This window comes from Xenopus laevis, chromosome 7L, assembly GCF_017654675.1.
Source record: "Xenopus laevis strain J_2021 chromosome 7L, Xenopus_laevis_v10.1, whole genome shotgun sequence".
NCBI lineage: Eukaryota > Metazoa > Chordata > Amphibia > Anura > Pipidae > Xenopus > Xenopus laevis.
In genome coordinates this window covers 70,705,762-70,729,654 of record NC_054383.1, presented here as the reverse complement: position 1 = coordinate 70,729,654, position 23,893 = coordinate 70,705,762, and the positions used below count along the sequence as shown (strand labels likewise).

Here is a 23,893-nt window from a genome sequence, read left to right as displayed (position 1 = left end):
CAATTGCACCAACCCATCAATTTGTAGAATATGCAATAATTTTTGTGTCTTATATTTACTTGCTGAAGTCACTGTTAAGCTCTTCTTTCAAAAATCCCTTTCTCTCATTTAAACCAGTTTGATAATCCTTTGCAGTTGTTTTATGGATCATGGCAGGGACTAAAATTGCTGATAATGGTGGAAGCAAGTATAAAAAAAAGGATATACAAGGACAAGGATAAAGAAAAGGAAAAAAGAAAAAGGATATACAAGGATATAAGGATGTACATTTTGTTCAGTACATTTTTAAAGAATTTATAACCCTGATCAGCAAATTGATTTTTCTAGATTAAGCACAAATAAGCATATTTTCTTCATCTTCTACCATAAAAACACGTGGGCAAGTGTTCTACTGTATCTTAACTAATTCATGCATGATGTTAACATTTTGTTAATATACCACTAATTTTGCTACAGATCTATTTAAAGGGTTCTATAATTACTAATGTTTTCTTCAGACATACAATTGATTGCAATGATATTGTGAAGAGTACTGTATGCAATAATGTACTTTTTGTTTATCCCTCTTCTTTAACTCCCACCCTCTAACTTTTACTATGATGCATATATCAAAGTGTACAGGTATGGGAGCTGTTATCCAGAATGCTCGAGACCTGGGGTTTTCCGGGTAGTGGATCTTTCGGTAATTTGGATTTTCATACAGTACATTAAGGGGCAGATTTATCAAGGGTCGAATTTCGAAGTAGAAAAAACTTCGAAATCCGACCATCGAATAGAATCCTCCGACATTCGAAGACGGAGGGTTTTATACAGCGTACGATCGTATTCCGATCATAGTATGACCGTACGATTTGAATAATTTTATTGTATGATCGTACGATTTTCCTTCAAATACAAAGAACTTAGAAATATGCTCTGGACGGTGTAACGGAAAGCAAGGAACTTACCCCACGGGACGTCCAAGATGGCGACCTCCTGCTCCACCATGCGGTTCTTCCTGGTCGCAATATGGCCGCGTCAGAAACGTGTCGCCCCAGGATTGGTCGCCGGCGACGGAATGGACGCCGGCGTCAGAATGTGCGTCAGCGTCAGGACGTCAACGTGAGGACGCCAGCGTCAGCGTCATGACGTCACGGCGTCAAGTTTTGGCGCCAACTTTGGACTATTTAGTCTCATTTTCCCTTTGTGTCCTTGCCCAATTATAGGTCTATTTCGTATAGTTCCTGGGTGTGATTCTGCTATTACTGATTATCTGTGTACCGACTTCTTGCCTGTTTAAACGATTCTGATCCTTGCCGCCTGTATTGACCATTTGCCTGCTTTCGACTATTCTTCTGATAAATCCTTTTGTACCGCGAACTTGGTGTTGTGTCTCCTCCTTGGTCCTCACTACCACTGAGCCTTCGGGCCGTGACAGACGGTTGCCATAGGCTAAAATAGCAATTCGGCAGGTTTAAGTATTGAAGTCGAAGTTTTTTTAAAGAGACGGTACTTCGATTATCGAATGGTCGAATAGTCGGAAAAAAATTACTTTGAATTTTTTAACTTTGAAAATTCCCTCTAATTCACTTCGACCCTCGATAAATCTGCCCCTAAGTCTACTCTAGATAATCATGCAACCATTAAATAAACCCAATTGGCTGGTTTTGGTTCCAATAAAGATAAAATATATCTTAGTTTAGATCAAGTACAAAGTTCTATTTTACTATCAATGTCATTTTTAAAAGTTTGGATTATTTGGATAAAATGGAGTTTATGGGAGGTGGCTTTTCCATAATTCAGAGGTTTTGTGATAATGGGTTTCCAGATAACAGATCCCATATCTGTATAATGGATATGTAATGTTTCTAATACAATGTGTAATATACATATTCAGTAAAAAACCTACACCAGTTATTTGTAGTTGTGTGCTTATGATGCCAATATAAATATTTGTAATACATTTGCAATGTTTCTAATATGCTTTTATATTACACAAATGTGTAATACATGAACTCAATAAAATAGACACCATTATTTTCTTGTCTTTAAGGTTATTTTAACTTAACTTGCATATGCTGTCTTGCTGTAGAGAGAATTTAGGAGAGATGTGCAATAAATTTGCAAGTAAAGGATGACCATATCAACATATACACAGCTCACTATATTTAACCATATAAGCCAATATAAATATTGCAGACAAGCTATTATTAACTTTCAACTGAGTAATGAGCAACAGATAATATCCACCATATATCAAACCACTCTATCACCACTCTATCACCTAATACTACTTGCACATTAAAGAAGAACTAACCCCCCACCCACAAAAGTCCCCATCCGCAGCCATCAAATAAGCCCCCTCTCCACACAGTCTGTTTCACCAAACAGTGACTCTTAGCAGGTAACATCTTCAGAAACGTATTGTTCTTTTCCGATCAGTCGGCGACACAGAGCTTGCTAGTGCATGCGCAGCTGAAGATACTCCCGGATTACCTTCAACTGTGCATGTGCAAGAAGGCTCTGTGTAGCCGAACTGAATGGAAAAGAACACGAAGATTCAGTAGATGCCATCATGCTGCTTGTAGAGGTCAGCTTCACTATGAGAGGCATTGTTTATTGAAATAGACTTTGCAGGGAAGGAGCAGAGAAGGGGCTCATTTGGTGGCTGTGGATGGGGACTTTTGTCAGGGGGGTTAGTTTTCCTTTAAGCACATGGCTTAGCATGATCTGATGATCATTGTGGCCACTCACACACTGTCAATGGTTCATTCAATCATTTATTTTGGTCACTTTCTAAAAGGAAATTGTATTAATATAGAGGGAATATAAGTGAACAGCTTAAAGAAGCGATTGAAGGGACTGCAATGATTAGTTGATCGTGTGAAGCAAAGTTAATAATTAACAAGTATTATGTGATTTAGTGGTTCTTAGGAACTTGAGTGTTATTTTCATTTAAAATATGGTTAGCATTCTCGCCACACCTCACCATACTTATATTACTTATATATACAACTGACACATTCTGTGGACCTCTATCTTTTTGATAAGCATAGGTGGCCACCATAAATATAGAAGCACCAAAAAATATGTGGTGCTAGATAAACAGCAAACATGAGTGTTTGAACAATTGCTCCATTAGAAAGGTTGCATATGGTTATGACTCCACACTACTAATCTAATAAATCTTGTCCAGACTGCACATTACTCTTTGTACTATAATATTCAAAGATATGCAGCTACACGGACCTAGAAAGAATGGAGTTAGTTCCCTATTCAGGTTATTAATTACCTTCTTGCTGTAAAGTGTGCACAAAACACAGAACATTTATTTCCTAAAAGTGAAAAATCATGTAATTATTACTGCACATAGCAACTAAAAGAAAATTACTATTTATTATCTAATACAAGTAATTCAAAAATAAACAACTGGACTTGCTGAGTAATTACTGAAGACATTTCCCTGCTCATCCGAGCAGCTTCTTCAGTTCAACTGACTGGTGTGGGAAGTTCTCGGCATATAAACTCTTCCACCAATCCAATCTCAATGGCACATTGTAACTCTTCAGAGAGGTGACATCTGAAATTCACAGAGGTGTTGATTCTGTGTAGTTACTGTGATAGGATTACCAATGTGTCATGCAACTCCTACACCTAGTCATTGGTTCAGATATGTGGATGTCACTTGGGTTAAAATCAGATCCAATAAAGTGGTGGCCTTTACAGAACACATTAACTCAGTGGACAATTATTTTTGAATTACTTGTATTAGATATACCATGACCTGGATGAATGAAAATCTTCATAGTCATATTATTATTTATTGTGTATATATTTATTTTTAGCACTATATTAGGTTATTAACTATAAATTTATGATTGATATAATCTGTTATTCATGCTGTATGAATATTTTAAAGGGACTCTAGCTGCCACCTTGTTTATAGACAGTTCAGAAAATTAGAATCCCCTGCTGAAGTCAGCTAGTCAGAGAAGACTGAAAAAGTTTCCAAAAAAGCTACAAGGCATTCAGGACATGAGCGATTGTGCAAAGGTATTTTAGTTAGCAATACCTAAAAATATTGATGAGCGAATTTTTTCACCAGGCATGGATTTGTGGCAAAATTCCGCATTTTGGTATCTGGAAACTTTTCGCAGCAAAAATTTTGCAGCAACAAAAATTTTGCAGCAACAAAAAAGTTGCTGAGACAAAAAAGCTGACACAAGAAAAAAAACCCATCAACTTTAATGCATTTGTACAAAAATTCGCCAAGACAAAAAAGTTGTGCATGTAAAAAATTGTTGCACGTCCAAAAAAAATTGTCGCTTATTGACTTCAATGCGTTTCGCCAATTTTTCTGTGTTTAGCCAATTTTTCGACTAAGGAACACAGGACAAATTTACTCATCCCTACCTAATAGTTCTTGAAAAGATGTGCCTGATTTGCCCATCTGGAATTAATATGAGGAACATACTTTAAATGCAACATTATAGCCAATAAGTCTGTGCTACAGGGCCCTGTAACAAAGACAATATATTGCTCTACTTGATGTGAATTAGTAAACAAAAAATAATAATATACTTTACTAATATATACTGAGATTTTTTTTAGTTTGTACTAAAAAAATTAGATCACACAACACATCTTGCATTAGTGCCTACTTGCATCGCCTTAGACCTGCTTCCTATAAGTTGAATAACAGTTAAATCTACAACTGTGTAGTTATGAAGATCAGAATGAAAATTATTAGGACACTCACAGTTTACCGTGACTTTAACTCTTCTGATGTCAGGAGCTGAGACTTCATTGGCTGCACTGCATTCATACTGTCCAGACTGATCTCTGGTGATTCCTGTGATTTCCAAGTATTCATCATCACTTACAAACCGGTGTGCTAAAAAAAAAAGTATTTACATTAATTATAACTTGAGTTTAAAAGCTATTCAGAAAATGGTTGTTACTGTTATTATATGATGTCATAATTTCCTTCAGCACTTTATAGAATAGGGTGTTACAAACACAAGACATAACAGTGTGCATGTAATAATATAAGTGTTCATAATGGATTAAAATAGGGTCAGTTTAGACAGGAGGAGCCCAAAGTAGTCTTAACAATAAACAACAAGGGCATGGATGAGAACTTTAGTAGTCTTTGTGTGAGGAAGAATGAAAAGAGATATTCCTTAAAGGATAAGTAAACCTTTAAAATAAGTGAATGTAAAATTGAAAAGGGGTGCTATTCTAAGCACTTTTGTAATGCATATTCATTATTTATTTGTTTTTAATTCCAATATAGTAAGTGATACATACACTGTTAATAAGAATGAATTCAGTTACAATAGCACCACCTGCTGGTCAGTTTCTGGCCATTCTGACCACCAAGTAGCCAAGGAAGTTGTCAGGAGAAAGAAAGAGGCTGCTCTAATGTTCTTCTGCTTAGGAAAGATGTGAGAAAGTTTTTTTTATTTTTTCCTATGCAGAAGAACATCAAAGCAGGATTGATTAATAGATAGGAGGATTGATTAAAAAGATAGGAGCAGATCTAAAAACAGTGCAGGATCGTGATTCCCCAGTGAGAATATTATATGGAGCGAGAGTGAGTGATTGGCAGTGTCAAAAGCTGCAGAATTAAGAGAGAGCCCTTTGATTTAGCACCAATCAAATCATTTGCTGCATGGCTGAATGATTGTGGGAACATGCCAAAAGAGAGACAGAGAGATTAAAGAGAGAAATAAGATGTGGACTAAATATCGGTAAAAGGGGAGGAATACGATGAGAAGGAATAGGATCAAGAGAGCAGGTGTGAGGATGAGATCTAGACAGGAGAAGAGAAAAGGGATGTAAGAGATGTAGCAGTTGAAGGAATGTATGCTAGTGTACTGTCCCTTGGTTTCAGCCTTATTTCCTTGCAGGGTTTTTAATTTTTTCTAGCACAGTTTTCTATTGGTAAAAGTTAGTGTTGGAGTTGTATTTACTTCAACAGCATTGTAGCCTGCAGACTACATTTGGGGGCAGATTTATTAAGGTTCGAGTTGTGTTCTCCATGAAAATTTGAGTTTTCTAGTTGTATTTATTGGTCAAAACTAACATTTTCGGGTTAAAAGAAAACTTGATTTTTTTTAAAAAAAATACTCAATTTTTAGAGATTTATAATACCCCGACCTTGGAAATAGCTTGAATCAGAAAATACACCATCTAAAACATGTCCAGGTAATGTAGGAATCAATGGCAGTCAATGGCAGCCTGCATGATGTTTGAGTTTTTTTGAGGGTTTTGTCTGAAAACTCAAATAATTCATGCAATTAAAGTTTTTTCCTGTGGAAAACTCGATTAAATACGAGTTTTCGTGTTTCAGGACTTGAAAATCTGGTCTTTCCAATTCAAGTTTTTTCTTAAATAAGATATCATTCGAGTTGTTTTGAGGTATAAAACTTTATAACACTCAACGTTTCATAAATAACCTCATTGAAGTTGCTTTGTGTATTTAGTATGCCAGGGTTGTCTATTGGCACAACATGGATGGTGTGCAGAGAGGGGTGCAAAGCTGTCCAAAACGGTTCTGGTTGTGCCAGTGTAAAAATATGTTGAAAGCTTAGGATCAGTGAATGAAGACATTAAGGAAAACAACGGCTGTAGAGTGGATAAGAGATGAGATAAAGGTCTATGTCTCTGGTGGTAGGATTTTTTCTTTTCTTACAAAATTCTTGCAACAAATTTACAAAGACAAATGAATGAATCTTAAAAAAGAAAAGACAAGTTCATATTTTTCCAGTAATCTGTATGAGATTCTATGTAGATCATTAAATATCAATCAAGCTCTTAACCGTTTCAATCAAGCTCTTAACCATTTGAATAGACAAAAGTATTTGTTTTGCAGATTTTAAACTCCTTGCATTCCACAGATGATAAATAACTAAAGCATTTAGTACAAACAGGGTACTTTTATTGAGGTCCCTGGACTGTTGAAAATCCCCATATACTAACTGGGAATAAGGCTGACTTTTCAACTTTAAATCCCTTGCAACTTCCCCCCAGACTTTTCTGCTAAAAGGATAATCATAGAGAAAGTGAGGAAGGGCAGTCCCTTAATGCCGCTCAGCACTGTAATATTTACATAACAGAGTTTTATACAATGACTTTCTATCAGACTGCAAGAATTCCTGATACAATAATTGCTACTTTATCAGTATATGGATACATTGCTGAGCATACCCTGCACACTGCTTATATTTACCCACCATAATCTTGGTTCTGTGTCCAATTAACAAAAATAATTAATTAATCTGCTTTTTGTACAGAACCCACCATAAGCATTCCTTATCCATTTTTAAAAAACTGAGATTTGTTGACAAGAACAAAAGACTGAAAAACAATTCAGGACACAACATTCCCAGTCCCCCAGCTTTCCTAGGGAAATATGCCACATATCTCTTTTTTATATTTAAGTGGTTACCACACAAAACTGAAAAAAACAAACTTGTTATTCTTAAAACCAAAGTATAGGGCAAAGGAAACACAAAGCTGGTATATATAAAAGGCAGCAAGAAATTCTTTGTGGTGGAGGAGGAGTGGGAGGGAGAGGGAGAGTGGAGATGGTGGTCAGAAAGAAGAAAGAGAGTTTATGAGGTTATTCAAAGATCAGAGGTAAGTAAAAAAAAAGGGTGTTGTCATCTTGGTGGCTTGGGGCTGAGATCCACTGTCTAAACCCAGAGAAGGAGGTAAGATTAAGCAGCTAATAAACTATTTAATAAGCCATTTTGGCTTTATTTGATAGCAATGGCTGCTCAAAGCTTAATAAATTACATTAGTTATGACTGATTAGTTTAGTTGTCTTTGATCAATGTGGTATCACTAACCCTCCAGTCCTACAACTCTGGACATTAGATCAATCTTGCCATTAATATACAAATATGTATAGATGAACAGTTTGTGACAACCTTTAGCCTTGTCCTGTGAAGTCTTTTTGACGCCTTCTATGCTATACTACAACCAGATATTTGTCAATGCTCACCAAGGTCAAATTATGGTTCAGAATTGTTATTAGGTCAATGGCAGATATTGTATTGATTTTTATATAAAACATATTGTCAGGATTCAAAGGGTGAGATTCTCTGCAATATTCTGAGGTCTAATTGCAGACTAAAGACTACCTGCATTCATTTGCTTCCAAGGAATCCCAATAATGGAAGGCAATTAATACTGTGCTGTTATTAAACACAGTAGGTGAGAAAGTCTTTCTAGGTAAATTTGTGTTAAGAGGCATATTCTGCAAAAATAAGAAGCAACATAAAGCAAAGCTGGAATGCACATTGAGGCTTGTGAATGCATTTAGTAATAGTCAATAAAACTATATGCTTCTATTTTATTTACAATTAATAATTTATATTATAATAATGGCTGAGGAGTACGGCATTTCATAAAATTCTACACATTTACAGCATTTCTTTTTTTTACTAGAGCTGAATGAATTGTTTGTGTTCCTTTTCAGAATTTCAGATTGGAATAGTATGGTTGAAAATATATAGAGAAAGGGTCATTTGTCTCTATGCTTTGAGCCAATAAACCACTTATCATTGCTGCAGGTCTGCAGGCTGATATAATATGCTTCTACATGTGTTGATTGGTCCCAGGCAGATTGGGGACCCTAAAAGAAGGCACCACCTCATTGAGTTCTAAAGCTGCATTTAATGTTTTACAAATTAACCGAGAAATTTTGACATAAGCATCCACAATTTTACCTTTCCTATAAAAGTTGCTTATTTTTTTAAATATTTGCACCCTCGTCTAGCCCTAATAATCCATTTTCATTTAATTATAAAGTATCAAAGTTACATTTTGGTTATGCAACTATAATCTATCATGCTTAACCCTTCCGTGTATCCCACAGTATTAGTGTGTACAGCCAACATAGGTTCTTAATCTTAAAGCAATGGCAACAATGAAACCCCGTTGAATGGATTCTTTCTTATATTCGGGACTGATTAAATATACCTTTTGCATTATTTGGAGTTAAATTATTAAAAAGATAGGACTCATGTGAAAAGTGGCTGAAAATTAGCTGCAGGTTAATTGTGCCTGTTCAATTTAAAGATCAGAGATGAGTCATGGGAAGAAAGATGAGCAGAGGACACTGCAGCAGTAGAGTCATCTCCTAGAAGAGGTACTGAGCCTATGTAGTATGAGGCCGAGGTGTAATAGTACACTCTAGGAAGTGTAAGCTAAAGAGGTGATTAGTATGGGCAGCTATGGCCCCAACTAGGAGTTGATGGGCATAGTGTTCCAAGTGGGAATTTCACCAGCCAGGGCATAAGAGGAAAGGCTAGGTCTGGAGAGAGAGCCGGCCAGGACCCAAGAGGGGTGCCTATGAGTTTGTGTCCCCCCTGGCAGTGTGTTGTTACGGGCAATGTTCTGCAAAAGGCTGGGAGATTGAGCAATGTGAAAGTGCTGCCGCTTAACTGAAGGCCGGAATTGCAACTCTTTCACTCATGGGTTCCCCCACACAAAAGGATGGTAGTACATCAACGGGTAAAGCACTGGAGATATCTGTCCCCATTACAAGTGGAGTATACCAATAATAGAAAGTTGCATAATCATATGCCATTTTATATCTGGAGCAGTTTGAGAACAATCCAGCTATAAATGCTATGCGCTGTATCAGGTTGAAAGCATCAACTTGCTTATTAATACAATAGGCCAGTATGGATGTACCTCATGCTTTCCACAGTTAACATACAACGCTCAGTACGCAAGTCTAAGACAAAATGCTATACATTTTAATTCATAAATATCTGAAGAATTTATCAAAAAATAAGCTTGCATTTTTGAGAAAAAAACATTGTGCTTTATCAAAAAAAAAAAAAAACACATTTGCAAGAGAAACTTGGCAAGTAAAAGCTGGCATGTTTCTATAGAAGTCAATGGCAATTTTCTCAATCAACTTTGTCTATTTTTTTCTCAGTTTAAAAACATTCAAGATTTTCAACCTTCTTGGATGTAATTTGTGCTTGTGTGCAAACTGGAAAATTAAAAATATGATTCTAATACATCCGGCAGAGAGAACTACTACAATACTATATACATTTTTAAAATCCCACAAACTTGTTCTATATTTTTACATATCTTCAGCTACCCCCCCCCCCCCCCATTGATTTCTACAGAATCACAACAGGTTTGAGGAGACAGAGAGTTTCATTTGAATTTGAGACAGTTTTGATTTGAAGGATTTTGAAAATTCAAGGTTGAAAATCTATATTAGAGATTTTGATTTTCCCCTCCAAATACAGAAAAATATAAAGAACATAGAGCACGGTTTAGTAATGGAGTCAACCCTTAGGGTGTAACACACACATACTCAATATACCGTATATACTCGAGTATAAGCCGAGTTTTTCAGCCCCCAAAATATGCTGAAAAACTCTACCTCGGCTTATACTCGGGGGATGCGCAAAAACGGTCGCCGGCGCCTAAGAATAGTCGCCAGCGTCCAAGAATAGTCACCGGCATTCAAGAATAGTCTCCAAGAATATTCACCGGCGTCCAAGAATGGTCGCCGGCATCCAAAAACGAGACACCTGCACCTCCAATGGGAGCAGAAACCCTCAATTATTTGATTGAAACTTACCAGAAGCTGCTGCATTTCTCACCCTAGGCTTATACTCAAGTCAATAAGCTTTCCCAGTTTTTGGAGGTAAAATTAGGTCCCTCGGCTTATACTCGGGACGGCTTATACTCGAGTATATACGGTAGTATAAGAAATTTCAGTCTGTTGCATCTCTTTATTATAATATAGCTTCTGTTTTAAAGTAGAGGGGTGCATACATTTTTTTAACACACAATTCTGCGTATCCAGCAATCATTCAGTGAGAAAATAATGTGGCTTAAAGTGCCTGATAATTCAGTTAATCCTGCTTTTTCTTCATGTGTACTGTATATATGCAATGTGTGTAATACTAAATACTATATTATAGAGGGGCTATTTTACTTGAACTGCTTTTAGTCTAATAAATAAAACAGAACTTGCTTCCAATCCTGGGGAGTAATTTATAATGCAGAAGGCACCACAGTAAACTAGGCAGAAAATAAAATAGTTTTTTTGCAGCTTTGGGAAAGCCTGTATAACACAGACCCAAATTTACTAATGGTCATAAACAAACACATATGATTTTGCCTTTAATTTGCATATTCGATATGCTTTAAAAAATAAATCTGTTCCCTTGTAGCCAGATGAAACATGCACAGTTGAATTCAATATGTCCAAACTAGTGTCTTTATTCATAGTTCAAAGGAAGTATTATATTTTGCTTTTTCTTCTGCGCCTTTTTTGTCTCTGTCTGTCGCCTCTTCCTAATAAATTGTAAGCTCTTTGGGGCAGAAACCTAGGGTGTATTATCGAGCACTTAAATATATATTTATTTTCACTGTCAAATTTATAATGATTATACACATCTTTCAACAACTGAAAAATAGAGGGACACAGATTGTTGAAATTGTTGGCCATTTCCAAATTCTATGCCAATTTTACAAAAAAAAAACAAACATTATTTTTCTATAATTAGAATGTCACGGTCGGCACCCTAAATCCAGAACCAATGCTAAGCACCCTGTTCAAGGCTCTTGGTTCATTCTATAACAGCCTCCTTTCACCTTGGGAGGAGCCCTCAGCTAATCGGATGCCACCAGGTTTTATTAAGAGAGATGTCAAGCTAGGGGTTCTGGACGAGCAAAGGGGCACAAACATAAGGCAAAGTCTTTTGGGCAGAAGGTCACAGTACAAAGCGTAGACAGATAGCAGAATCAAATCAGGCTGGGTCAGTGCAGGCAGAGTACAAGCGGAGTCAGACAGACAAGGGTCAAACCAGGAGATCAATCAGAAGGGATACGGATACATAAGAGTCAGTTACAAGGCAGGGTCAGGATTACAGAAGTCAGGATTATTACAAACAGGCAGGGGTCACAACAGGTAATCAGATATCAGAAGCTTTAAACAGCACAGAGGCACCAGGAGGAAACCTATAACGGGCCAGGAGAAATACAATCTGTGACTTTAAATACTTTTAAACTTTGCGCCAATAAATAAGGAAGTTGCGCGCTGTGCGCCCTAAGAAACTGGACCTTAGAGGAAGAGGAGCGGCAGCATGGCGGGCGCCCCCCCCCCCCCGCCGAGGGGGCGGCAGGCAACCCGCCGACCCCCTCGAACCGCTAGACCACCAGGGTGAGTACCCGTTGTTACATAGAATGGCAGCATAATGGGCACTAGTAATTTAAGAGAGACACATTGGCCCCCGACAATTTATTCACACATTATGGCCCTAAGTATTCCCTGCCACTCATAAGCATTCTGTGACACTGTGGCACCTGCCTTTCATGACAGGCAGATTAGTAGCTGTTACATATATGACATAATGCATTTCAAATAAAACAAAACAATGAAACCCATTTCCAGTCAGCAGCAGCATCTGTTTGTGTGACATGGGCATGGGTCAGGCCGACACTACTTTGTGGGTTAATAAGGCTGTAGCCAAATTTATCAACCACAAGTTAACTAATGTATATATTGTTTATATTTTTATGGGAACGGTCTATTTCCTTTGACGGACGAATGGCTAGTGTCGGGTGTAATAATAATTTACGGTTTATATCTATTATCAGAGTCCCCCATACGCTCTCGCTCGGCAATGCCAATGGCCTAAGACAGGATAGACTATAAGGGCAAATGGTCACCTGTGGACAGTGGTCACTCATATAACTGATACTAGGCCATAGTAATAAATGATCTCCACTCTGTTATTAGAAACCAGAGTGTCAGCATGTCTCTTGGGGCCCTTTTGCAGAAGTGTTGCTCAATAGCTGATTTCACCATCCTGTCTGAAATTATTAGACACCAGTTCAGGCATTTGGGACCAGAAAACTCTTATGTTGCAAAACTGCACATCTTGCAAGAATGTATAAATATATATTTCAGTAAGTTTCCTCGCCAGACCATGAATGGTAATTCCATGTACCCCTTATCACTATTACTGTAAATGCGTTCTGAAAGCTATATAACGCTTGGACCAAGAGTTGTGTCTTTGGTAAGTCCTTGGTTGACATTCCGTGTGTTACTCCAACAGCTTACCCAGACAAAACTGTTGTCTTGTTATATTTTACTGATTAAATTGCCTGACTATTACTAAAGGTTTTCCTTTACTGAGTTTTGTCTTATACGAGGTCAAAACGTATTACTAAAAATACCATCAATATAACTATACATTTTGCAAGCTTAGACTTTACAATATACCAACTGGATCTCTCCCAATAGCCTTTGAAGGCTGCTTTATGGAGATCCTGCACCAAAATATCATAACCCTTGAAGCTAGGCCCTTTAACCGCTCTCCTTTTCACAATGGCTGATATCCGCAACCGCTAGCCTCTAACCTGCCATTCTGCGACTATTAGTTCAACACACCCCTTGTTACCATTAGTGATGGGCGAATTTGCGAAACGGCGTCGGCGTCCCGTTTTTTGATGCCAGCGAATTTTTTTTCGGGCGAATTTTCACGGGCGTTTCGCGAATCACTAGTTACCATCACTCCCTTTTAATGGAGGGAGGGTGGTGGCTGCAAAAGTAAAATGGTGACTAACTCCTCTTCTTACTGCCTCCAACCAGTCACCTTCCACACAACATTTCCCACAACCTCTTGCAATTAGCACCTTCTGTCTCCCTTCCTATCCCTGTCATGGCCCCGTGTCTTTCACTTCCTTACAGTCTCCCTGGGCACTAGATATCTGCCCCTGAAACAAGGCACAGTATCCACTGTATGTATGGGAGGATTAATAGACTGCAGCACTGAGGGCTCCCATTGCCAAACCGTGTATAAAAGGGATAAAAAAGATAGCAAGATATAAGGTATTCTGTTTATGTTTACATACGTGGGTGGTGCTATATAAATACATACATACAATATATCTGTTGGAGACATCTTTATAAATATAAACTATAGCATTCTATCTGACTGTACTTGATAAAGCACATGTCCTTTTCAGAAGCACAGTCTAGATAGTATGCTCCAAACCCAAACAGAATATCAAACTGAGATCCAAATTTATATTTGTGTCTATGAGCTGCCACAGTTAGTTCACTATGGTGCAAGTAAATTGTTTCTCCAGTCCAAGATTCAGAACTGCTTTGATATACTGAAATGTCATATGGATTAGCAAGGTATATTCTTGGTATTCTGAATGGATTAAACGGAATGAATTTTGTAGGATTAAATACCACCCACATATGTTATGTGAATTGGCATATCGACCTGTTTGACAGGGATCATTTGCACATGTGGATTAAAACTGTATGTCTGTGGGCTGTGAAATGCACCAAACTGTTTTCCATTTTCAATCTCTAGCTCAAGTGAGAACATTCTGAATTTACTACTATGTTAGGGTGGGAGGGAGTAACACTGAAATGATGGGAACTCATAGCTTTGCTGTTATTCCTTCAATTAAAAGAAATGCAATACAGTCATCATGATATAGACTCTCAGAAGTATGCTGCATTGATATTTTATGATCATTTTATTTTTAGCATAACAGTAACATGCAACTCTGAAAAAATACATACAATGACCTGTAGAAGTAAAACCAGTTCTAAGCTTGCAGAGTCTTAATGGGGTGGTTCATTAATTTAATTTTTCGTATGTTATAGAACAACGTATTTGTTTATTTTTTATATTTTTTTTAATTATTTGCCTTTTTCTTCTGACTCCAGTTATCAAATGGAAGTCAATGATCCTATCTAAGCAAATGCTTTTTAAGGCTACAATGTATTGTTATTGCTAGTTTTTTATTACTCATCTTTCTATTCATGCCCTCTCCTATTCATATTTCATTCTCTTATTCAAATCAGTGCATGGTTGCTATAGTAATTTGAACCTTAGCGACTAGATTGCTGAATTTGCAAACTGGAGAGCTGCTGAATAAAACGCCAAATAACTAAAAAACAAGCAATTAAACATTTTATACAGATACTTATCTAGCACAAAAATAAAGATGTAATACAATGTATGTTGACCTAGTCCATTTTAGAACATGACATTTTTTTATCAACCCTGAATATTTGAAGAGAATTGCAATAATTACAAAAAGGCACCCAATAAGCAGCCTAACCTGTTTTGTCAACTGAGTTTCTGGGCGCAAGCAGTTCACTATTCTAGTATCAGATAGTTGCCTGTCTCTCTAAATACTGCATTGCATAGGACAGTGAAGCAACGCAAAGGATTTCACAAATTTAGTGGCTCTAGGTTACAATTCACAGCCCCTATGGAGCTATGAATTTAGAGAAGGTTATATATTCTTCAACATATTATCTGCATATAAATTGTAATCCTCTCTCAAAAGAGAATTTTATACAAGGCCAGACGATATTCTTCCATTTCCCAAAGATCTCCTCCTTATTTTTATATGGCTCTAAATCCTTAGTTCATTTTCATCTGGGGGCATTAAACCAACCAGTGTCTATTTCAGCATTTGAATTCACCTTTGTGACTCTTAAGGGCAGATTTATCAAGGGTCGAATTTTGAAGTAAATTCGAATAAAAAAAGATCATAAAAAAATGTTATTAAAAAAGAAGAAGTTTTTTCTGCGGGTGAATAGGCTGTATTCGTTCGAATTCAAATTACTATTAGAAAAACAGTAATATCACATTCGATCGAATTTGATTCGAATTTTCAAAAAAAAAAAACATTTGAATTCTCAAAGTGCACCAATTGACTCCGAATAGGTTCTAGGAGGTCCCCCATAGGCTAAAACAGCAATTTGGCAGGTTTTAGATGGCAAATGGTTGAAGTTTAATTTTTAAAGAGACAGTACATGGTACATTTTGATATTCGAATTTTTGAATTTTTTTTCAGATTCAAATCGAATTTGGACTATTCCCTAGTTGAAGTACACAAAAATAGTAGGACATTTTCACTTGAACCTTTGATAAATCTGCCCCTTAGTGAGTCTTCATTCTTCAACTCACCACTTCCTCCGTTGGTGTTTTTATAATTTTTATTTTAAAAAAATGTATTCATTACAAGTACATTAGAGGACATTATATACAAATAGCAGGGGACCTTTTTACCCATAAAGTGGATCACCGTACCAGAGGCCACCCCTTTAGACTAGAAGAAAAGAACTTTCATTTGAAGCAACGTAGGGGGTTCTTCACAGTCAGGACAGTGAGGTTGTGGAATGCACTGCCGGGTGATGTTGTGATGGATGATTCAGAATGGCTTGGATGATTTTTTGGACAGACATAATATTAAAGGCTATTGTGATACTAACCTCTATAGTTAGTATAGGTATGGGTATATAGAATTTATGTAAAAGTATGGAGGGGTGTGTGTATGGATGCTGGGTTTTCATTTGGAGGGGTTGAACATGATGGACTTTGTCTTTTTTCAACCCAATTTAACTATGTAACTATGTAACTATTATGAGTGAGGATTCAGCAGTGCATGTAGCGCATTGGTTTAACAAAATGTACTGTTTATTGTAACAATGGCGAAGAAAGGATTTTAAGCCAAATGTATTTTTTTCTTTACTATGGTTAGAACTGAACCATTTGTATAGCTTCTTAAAGAAAAAGGCTAGATTGGGAAATGTATTGAGAAGCAGATTTACTTCTTTTTGACTGTAGTCGGGCAACCAGTGCAGTTTATTTTTGTTCCATGAGCAGGTTTTAGTTTTTGTAAAAAATCTGCTTATGGAAACAAAACCACTTGTTTATTTGAAATGCCATTTTATTGCAGGGCTGAACAATCAACAAATAAAACGGGAATGGTGGCCTGTGTGCAGCTACACTGAGCAGAAAATGCATAACTTGTGCTGAAATCCACTCAGTGTAGCTGTACACAGGCAAAAACAAATCTTATTTGGGGTACATGAAGGAGCAGATAGAATGAAACTGTTCTGTAAAATCTAGTCCCCTTCCAAAAGTCTCCCTCTGCCCTTACATACAGCTCCACAGGGGATTCACATACTGTAACTACCCCAAGAGCTGTATTTGGATAAAATGCAGAGTAGAATAGAAGTGTTGGCGGTTGTCATTTTGCATGGCTTCTGATCTTATTCTCTGGGATCAGCTACACTAAGCACACACACTTTCACTCTCATCTAACATTAAAAGCTGTGATTAATGACTAAATCTGTTGCTAAGAGCTCATCCACCTTGTTGTGTTTCTCCTGTGTTTTATGGTTCTGTGTGGCACAGTGAAACCAATCGGCTACATTACCTCATGTGCAAGGGAACACAGCTTATTAGGGCTCTTACGTTTTTACCTGCGCTCCCCTGCGTTCCGTTTTTCTGCGTTTAGCCGCAGGGGAGCGCAGGAATGGACGCATTTCATTTTTTCCAATGGGGCTGTACTCACACAGGCACGTACGTGTAGGTGCCGAATGCAGGAAAAATGCAGCATGTTGCGTCTCAACCTGCGTTCGGCACCTACACGCTTCTGTGTGAGTACAGCCCCATTGGAAAAAATGTAATGCGTCTATTCCTGCGCTCCCCTGCGGCTGAATGCAGAAAAACAGAATGCAGGGGAGCACAGGTAAAAACACTCGTCTGTAAGAGCCCTTAGGATTTGAGGCTACACACCGAGGCAAGAGGTAAATCTGGCTGCACTTATCAGGCTATTGTTATAAAGGGTGTGCAGAGACTTTTGGATTAACCTTTAAGCTCCCTTGGTGAGTAAATACCTACCCCACTATTCTAATCAGAGTTCCAGGTTTAAATATAACTAGATAACTTCAGGGTGATGAGAATCAAGTAACAAACAAGCTCATTGAAGGTAAGTTAGAAGTATGATGTCTCCAGGAACATAAGAAGAGTGATGTCACAGAATGTAGGGTAAGGGTTTAAACATTTCTAATGAAGCATGTGAGATTGGTAGTATGGTACATTGTGTTGCAGATATTAGGTAACATTAAGCTGGTCTACACCATTATTTTTTTGTAAACGTCACAACTTTCTTAGCCAACTTTGTAAAGACCTGCCTTGAGTGCAGATATTCCAACACATTAACAACATTAATTATGCAACCCAGCAACTAGATAAAAAAGTTTGCTACTGCTCTAGTAATCTATACCTATAGCACAAAATAACATTTACTGTTTAGTTGCCTGCAAGTACACATCTGAATGATTGTGTTGTTATGGATTACTAGACCTGGGCAAAGCTTGCACCTTTTAATACATCATCATATAAGATCTATGCTATGTGAAAACTAAAATCATCAGAAAACTTGAAGCAACATAAGTATTTATTATCTGATACTCAAAAAGGGGGACATATTTAAATGGTTAAATTACAAAAGGTTTTTGTGTATAACAAACATGGCAAGTTTAGACTCCTCCTAATCAAAGGATAAATGGTTCATCCCAGTTTCCATGTATATTGATACAGATATTATTATTTTTTGGATGATTTCTATTCAATTCTGCTTTTCAGTCCTTCCCTTTAGCATTGTGACCCCTGTGTCTACTTGACTGCACTTCTTTTACAAAACTTTACCCTCAATCACTCACTCTGCTTTTACTTGTTGCTGCATCATTCTTTCCCTTTCCTTCTCTTTCAGACTTCACCAAGTGACAGAATGGGGACAGCAGACGCAGCTCCTCTAATGCCAGCAGCTCAGGGGAACTTGCAGAGAAAGGAATGGGGATGTAGAAATGTGTAGCGTTTTAATTAGATCTTACACTTAATATGCAAATGTGCATGTCCTTCTCAGGTTGGGTAAAATGAGAGTTTTATTTAAATGTGCAAATGGTTTAGAAGAGATAATTAAGCAGCAGATAGGAGACATAAACTAAAGGTGTACTATGCTGCGGTTATAGGACCATGTTTATTTCACATGTTGTTCCAAAAGGAAGATAAGCATATCTATTGGCAACTAGGTAATACAGTAAGTCACATAATGAACCACTGTTTTATGGTGCTACAAACAATCATGGATACTCTTTTTGTATTTATCATTCAGGCCAGTAAGATGAAATATACTTATAGAGATGACAGGTTTAAGTAGCCATTTTCTGACTCATACATCCATCCGGAGCAGCCACTGTTCTCAGATTTAATAAGATGTACTTCTTTTGTAATGACAATCCCTATCTCTGTAGTCTCTTTTCTGTATCATCCCTTGTTAGCTGACCTTGCTGGGAAGTTGCCTGGCATAATTACCAAGATTAAATATTATGTTCCAATTAAAACCAACCACCAAGGGAGAATGAAAAGAAGTATTTGTGAATCTCAACACGGAGTCAGCTTGCAGCCAAATCAACCCATTACATCCCTCTCCCACCAACAGAGCCATCAGGGACATATATATTCCCCCCCCCCACCAATAAAGACTCTATTGATATATAAAAGCCACCCTCTCAGCATCATAGACACAGACTAATAAACAACTGCTGTGATGCTCACTTTTTAAAGTCTGCTATAAAAACATCATGTACACATATCTGAAGTAATGAAGACACAGCAATTTTCATTTTATTTAAGAGTCATCTCATTAATCATACCAAGGGCATATGACACTCAAAAATCCCCTTAGGACCACATACATTTTGTTGTATGGCAGTTAAAATGTAGATATGTATATTTTATCTCATACTTCTAAATCTATGACCTTGATCTCATTTAAGGCTGATCCTATTTTTTTCTTAAAGACACACATTTAGAAGATCAAGGAGATATTTTTATTTCTAATAATGTTTACAAAGAGAGATATTCTGTATTTCTCAAGTTCTCAACACCATCTTTCCTATGCACAACAGTGATGCTTTGAGAAGCAACTGATGCATCCGTAGTCCAGTGCCTTAAAGCTTGCACTTGCTAATTTTATACTTTATAGGTATCATTTAATTTCCTTTTATAACTTTATTGCAGCATTGAAGCCTTTAATAGAATTATTTCAAAGAGACATCTTGTAAGTTATTAAAAAAGAAAAAATAGATGCTAATAAACAGTGAAAATTCTGGAAAGAAAACTTCTCATTGGTACTTACATTTCCCAGTGAAATGTCTCCACGTCACTGCTGGTTCAGGTCGGCCTGTGGCTAGACATCGAAGTGCAACAGTGCTTCCTTCATTAACAGTAACATCAGAGGAGATATTTTGGATTTGTGGTGCAACTAGAAAGACACAAAGGGAGGTAGTGGAGTGAAATGGATTGGTTATGTGGAAAATATGAACTGAGGGTTTATAAAAAGATTCTTAGACAGTGACAGAAGGTAGAGAAACCACATTTGTGAACCTCCAGTTAAATGCAATATACACTCCATAGTAGATTTAGAGCAAAAACATATTATTAACTCAATTAGTGATTGACTTTGTGTGATACCCCAAGTACTAGTTCTTTAATATACTTCACAGCAGGACTGTCTAACCTGGGTTCCCTCTGCTGGTGAACTTCACTGTTTTACAATTATTACTTCATAGACAATAAATGCAAATTAATGAATGCATGGGAAAATGCAACCTCTTTGACTGCTTAGCCTGTTTGCTTCTGCAGTCTGAATAGCCAATGCATCTGCAGCTGAACTATGCATGACCAATTTGCGGGGATTGTTGTTTTACACTCTGTAAGGGTTTCCAGAATGGGAAGCAAGGACCTGAGCTACCCCATGAAGGCAGGAACACTGTATTCATGAAAAGCAGCCTATGAAGGCTCCCTGTCATATTCAAACATACAGGATGCAAAAAAAACCCTGTCCATACCACCTTCGCTATGGCTGGTGTTAAGCACACGACTGCTTTGCTCTTGCCAAAGAGACGCTGTGCACCTCAGGTCAGATATTTGCACCAAACAAGTTACAGTGTGCAAGTTTGGCTGGAACACAAGTGCTGAATGAGGACCCTTTATTGCTCTAGCAAATCTGTCTGGGGCAGGGCTGGAACTATGGGTAGGCAGAAGAGGTACCTGCCTAGGGCACATCAATAAAGGGGTGCTGTGAAGCTACCTATTCTGCCTACCCCTAGTTTGTAGTCGCTTTCCTCTGTTGCTCGACCCTCCCCTCTGCCGCTTCCCTTCCCCAACACAGCCCTCCCATCTACCGCTTCCCTTCTCAACTCTGGCCCTGCCCCTCTGCCACTTTCCCTGTCCACTCTGGTCCACCCCTCTGCCACCCGCCTCTGTCACATTGTGGTAAGCATGCACGGGGGGAGCGAGGTTGCCGCCGGGTTGCCTAGAGCAACCAGTCAGCTTGGCCCGACCCTGGTCTGGGGGATATGTAAATGAGGCCCTGTGTTTCCAGAAGGCCTATGGGGGGGGTTAGTCTGGAACTGGGAATGACAGGGCTAGGAGGCAGGGAACCAAAAAGGTGTGTTAGGGATTATGAGTATTGTAATTTCCTGGGTTGGTGTAGTGATGGCTGGAGTCATTGGTTAAAAGAGGAAGGAAGTGATACTGGTATCAAGTGTAGGGAATAACAGGTGTTTGGCCTGGGGCCAAAGTGATGGAAGGGGACCGAGTTATGGAGCAAAGCCGCCCCTAGAAGGGACAACAGGCAGGCCCCTCACTCTTGGGTACAATTGTTTGTGGCTATCAGATGTTACAAAAGTTAATGGTTAAATATTATATAAATGTGATTATTTGCATTAAAATGTAAAAAGAATTGGGGAGCAACACAAGCATGAAAAAAATCCCTCTGGTTCTCAAGTAAGGGCTGTAACTGGCTATGTGGTAGCCCCTATGTGAACTGGCAGTCCACAGGAGGCTCTGTTTGGTAGTAAACCTGCTTTTTATGCAATTAGAATATACGGGATCAAACAAGTCCTTTCCCTGTTTTTCTGTCTGTGACATCATTCAGCCCGGTTACAGGCTGGAGAGCCATCTGATTGGCTGGGCACCCCAGTGCATTCCTGGGAGAGGAAGAGGACCCAGGGGAGTGCCTTCTTTTGAGCGAAATGCACAGGGTTACAGGGAGAGTTGATAAAGGAGCCCCTGTTGCAGCAGCTAGCCAGAACCAGATATATGGAGTGTGTCAGTGCAGCTTAATAGTAAAGGAGCTGCAGTAATAGAGAGAGACTGTGTGTATTACTCAGCTGGTCACGTAAATCCCAATACTCCCCGTATCTTTCACATGCAAAGAGAATGCAGGGCCCTGGATTACAAAGGGCTAATCACTATTTAATAGAGTGTAACCAAATTATTGTTATAACAACTTGCCTCCAAGCCAGGAATTGATAAATAAGCACCTGGGAGCAACATCCAAGTGGCTGGTCTCCAACTGGCAGTGATTGGGGACCACTGCTATATATGAACCTATACTAAGCAACTTTTCAGTCTTGTTTAACACTTATTTTATATGGATTTTGACTTATTAGCCTAGTCTTTAATAGTCACTGCCCCGGGAACCATATAAAGTAACAGACAGAGCAGCGTTGCTTTCATTGTTATACTTATTTTTTATTGATTGCATTTCTTTCATGGCTAAGGTATCACCCCCCAGACCAGATAAATGCCAAGTGTCAGAGCTGCAAAACCAGCAGAACAAATAATTTAAAGACCAAAAACAATAAAAATGAAGCCCTATCTTAAAATTCAACTTTCTACAACCCCCCCCCCCCCACACCACCCCTTCAATTCAACAGGACATAAACCCAGGATAAGCATTTATCTCTGTGAATATTGTAATAGTTCAGTTCACTGTAAATTGAAAGTCCAGATATACGTGCTCTTGGAACTTTTTTCTGTAAATAATTGCAAACTATGTGCAGGAAATGCTCAGTGTGCAGCTTGTCCCCTAAATGAATGGATTCTTATTACTGTGCAGTTGGCAGTTACTTGTGCTGTTTCAACTCAGTGTGATGCCAGATAATATAAACATTTTACAGCATCTTATTTGCTCGTCAGCCTCATAAGAACATAGAAAAAAATACTTTAATTGGCACTCTAGCACTGTGATGACAGCTAAAAGCTGATTTTAGCCAGTAACATTTAATCTCATTTATCTACCCATATACGACTAAGTGCTAAAATACACTATGCATTGGTGGGACAACTCAATATCATGGCCTAAATCATAATAAATTCATGTTTAATCTTAAGATATCACTAAGCTATAGAAGTAGTATTGGTATTGTAGCTGTTTGGGTAACATTGGGATAGATGGGAGTGACTTAACTAAGTGCAGCTGCCATCTCTGAAGCATGCACTTGTAAGGAGGCAAAATGTGATTTTTTTAAATAGTTAATGTATAATTAGTTTGGCCATTAGGTGGCAGTGCTTCCTAAGTTGAACTGTAAAAGTTGTTGGTACTGAAAATAAAAGAAAACAGGGAAATGAAATAGGTTGGCTATTCTGGCAGTGATAAAGGAAGGGGCAGCAGTCCTTGTTAGGGAGAGGTGCCAGCAATAAACTTCAACTGTTAAAGAGAAAGCCTTCCATACCTCGTGTCTTAAGGTTACACGCTCATGAATAAGTATACTCAGTTACTGCATCACTATCAGTATATAAACTAAGAGTGTGTACCTGCTGCATACTTCCTCAGTGGTGTGGCTTCCTCTAGTATTCATGACATGGCTGAAAGAGGCATCTCATAGAACATCTTCTACTAGAGCCTCGGTAATGTATTTTGAAGATAATGGTTACAAGCACTTTACTTTTAAACATTTACATCCCACTGAATAGTATATAGGAAGAAATGCCATTTCAAGGAACTTGTCATGTTTCCTTTTGCTTTTAAATAACAAAGGATACAAAATATGTTGATATAGCCCCTGAGGCTGGATCCATATCCATATGAAAAGAAAAGTCTCAGAAGTTATGACAATGAAACACTGGCCAGATATCTAATTTTGTTGTACATTGCATTTTTTAAATAGTTTTTTTTGTACATTACAAAGGGTTTGCTTTATTGCTGAAAATGTTTACTGCGCTGACAAACTAACATTCTG

At 38.0% G+C, this 23,893-nt stretch overlaps 1 protein-coding gene across 2 annotated transcripts in view; it reads right to left on the bottom strand.

Moving 5' to 3' along the window:
- Positions 1 to 23,893, bottom strand: part of LOC108696379 (opioid-binding protein/cell adhesion molecule homolog) — a 561,527-nt gene that overhangs the window by 10,577 nt on the left and 527,057 nt on the right. For both annotated transcript variants that reach the window (XM_018225685.2, XM_018225686.2), the window contains exons 4-5: positions 20,002 to 20,127; positions 4,739 to 4,873 (exon numbers count right to left, since the gene is read on the bottom strand). In XM_018225685.2, the coding sequence (XP_018081174.2) occupies positions 4,739 to 4,873; positions 20,002 to 20,127 (261 nt within the window). The remainder of the gene's footprint in view (positions 1 to 4,738; positions 4,874 to 20,001; positions 20,128 to 23,893) is intronic.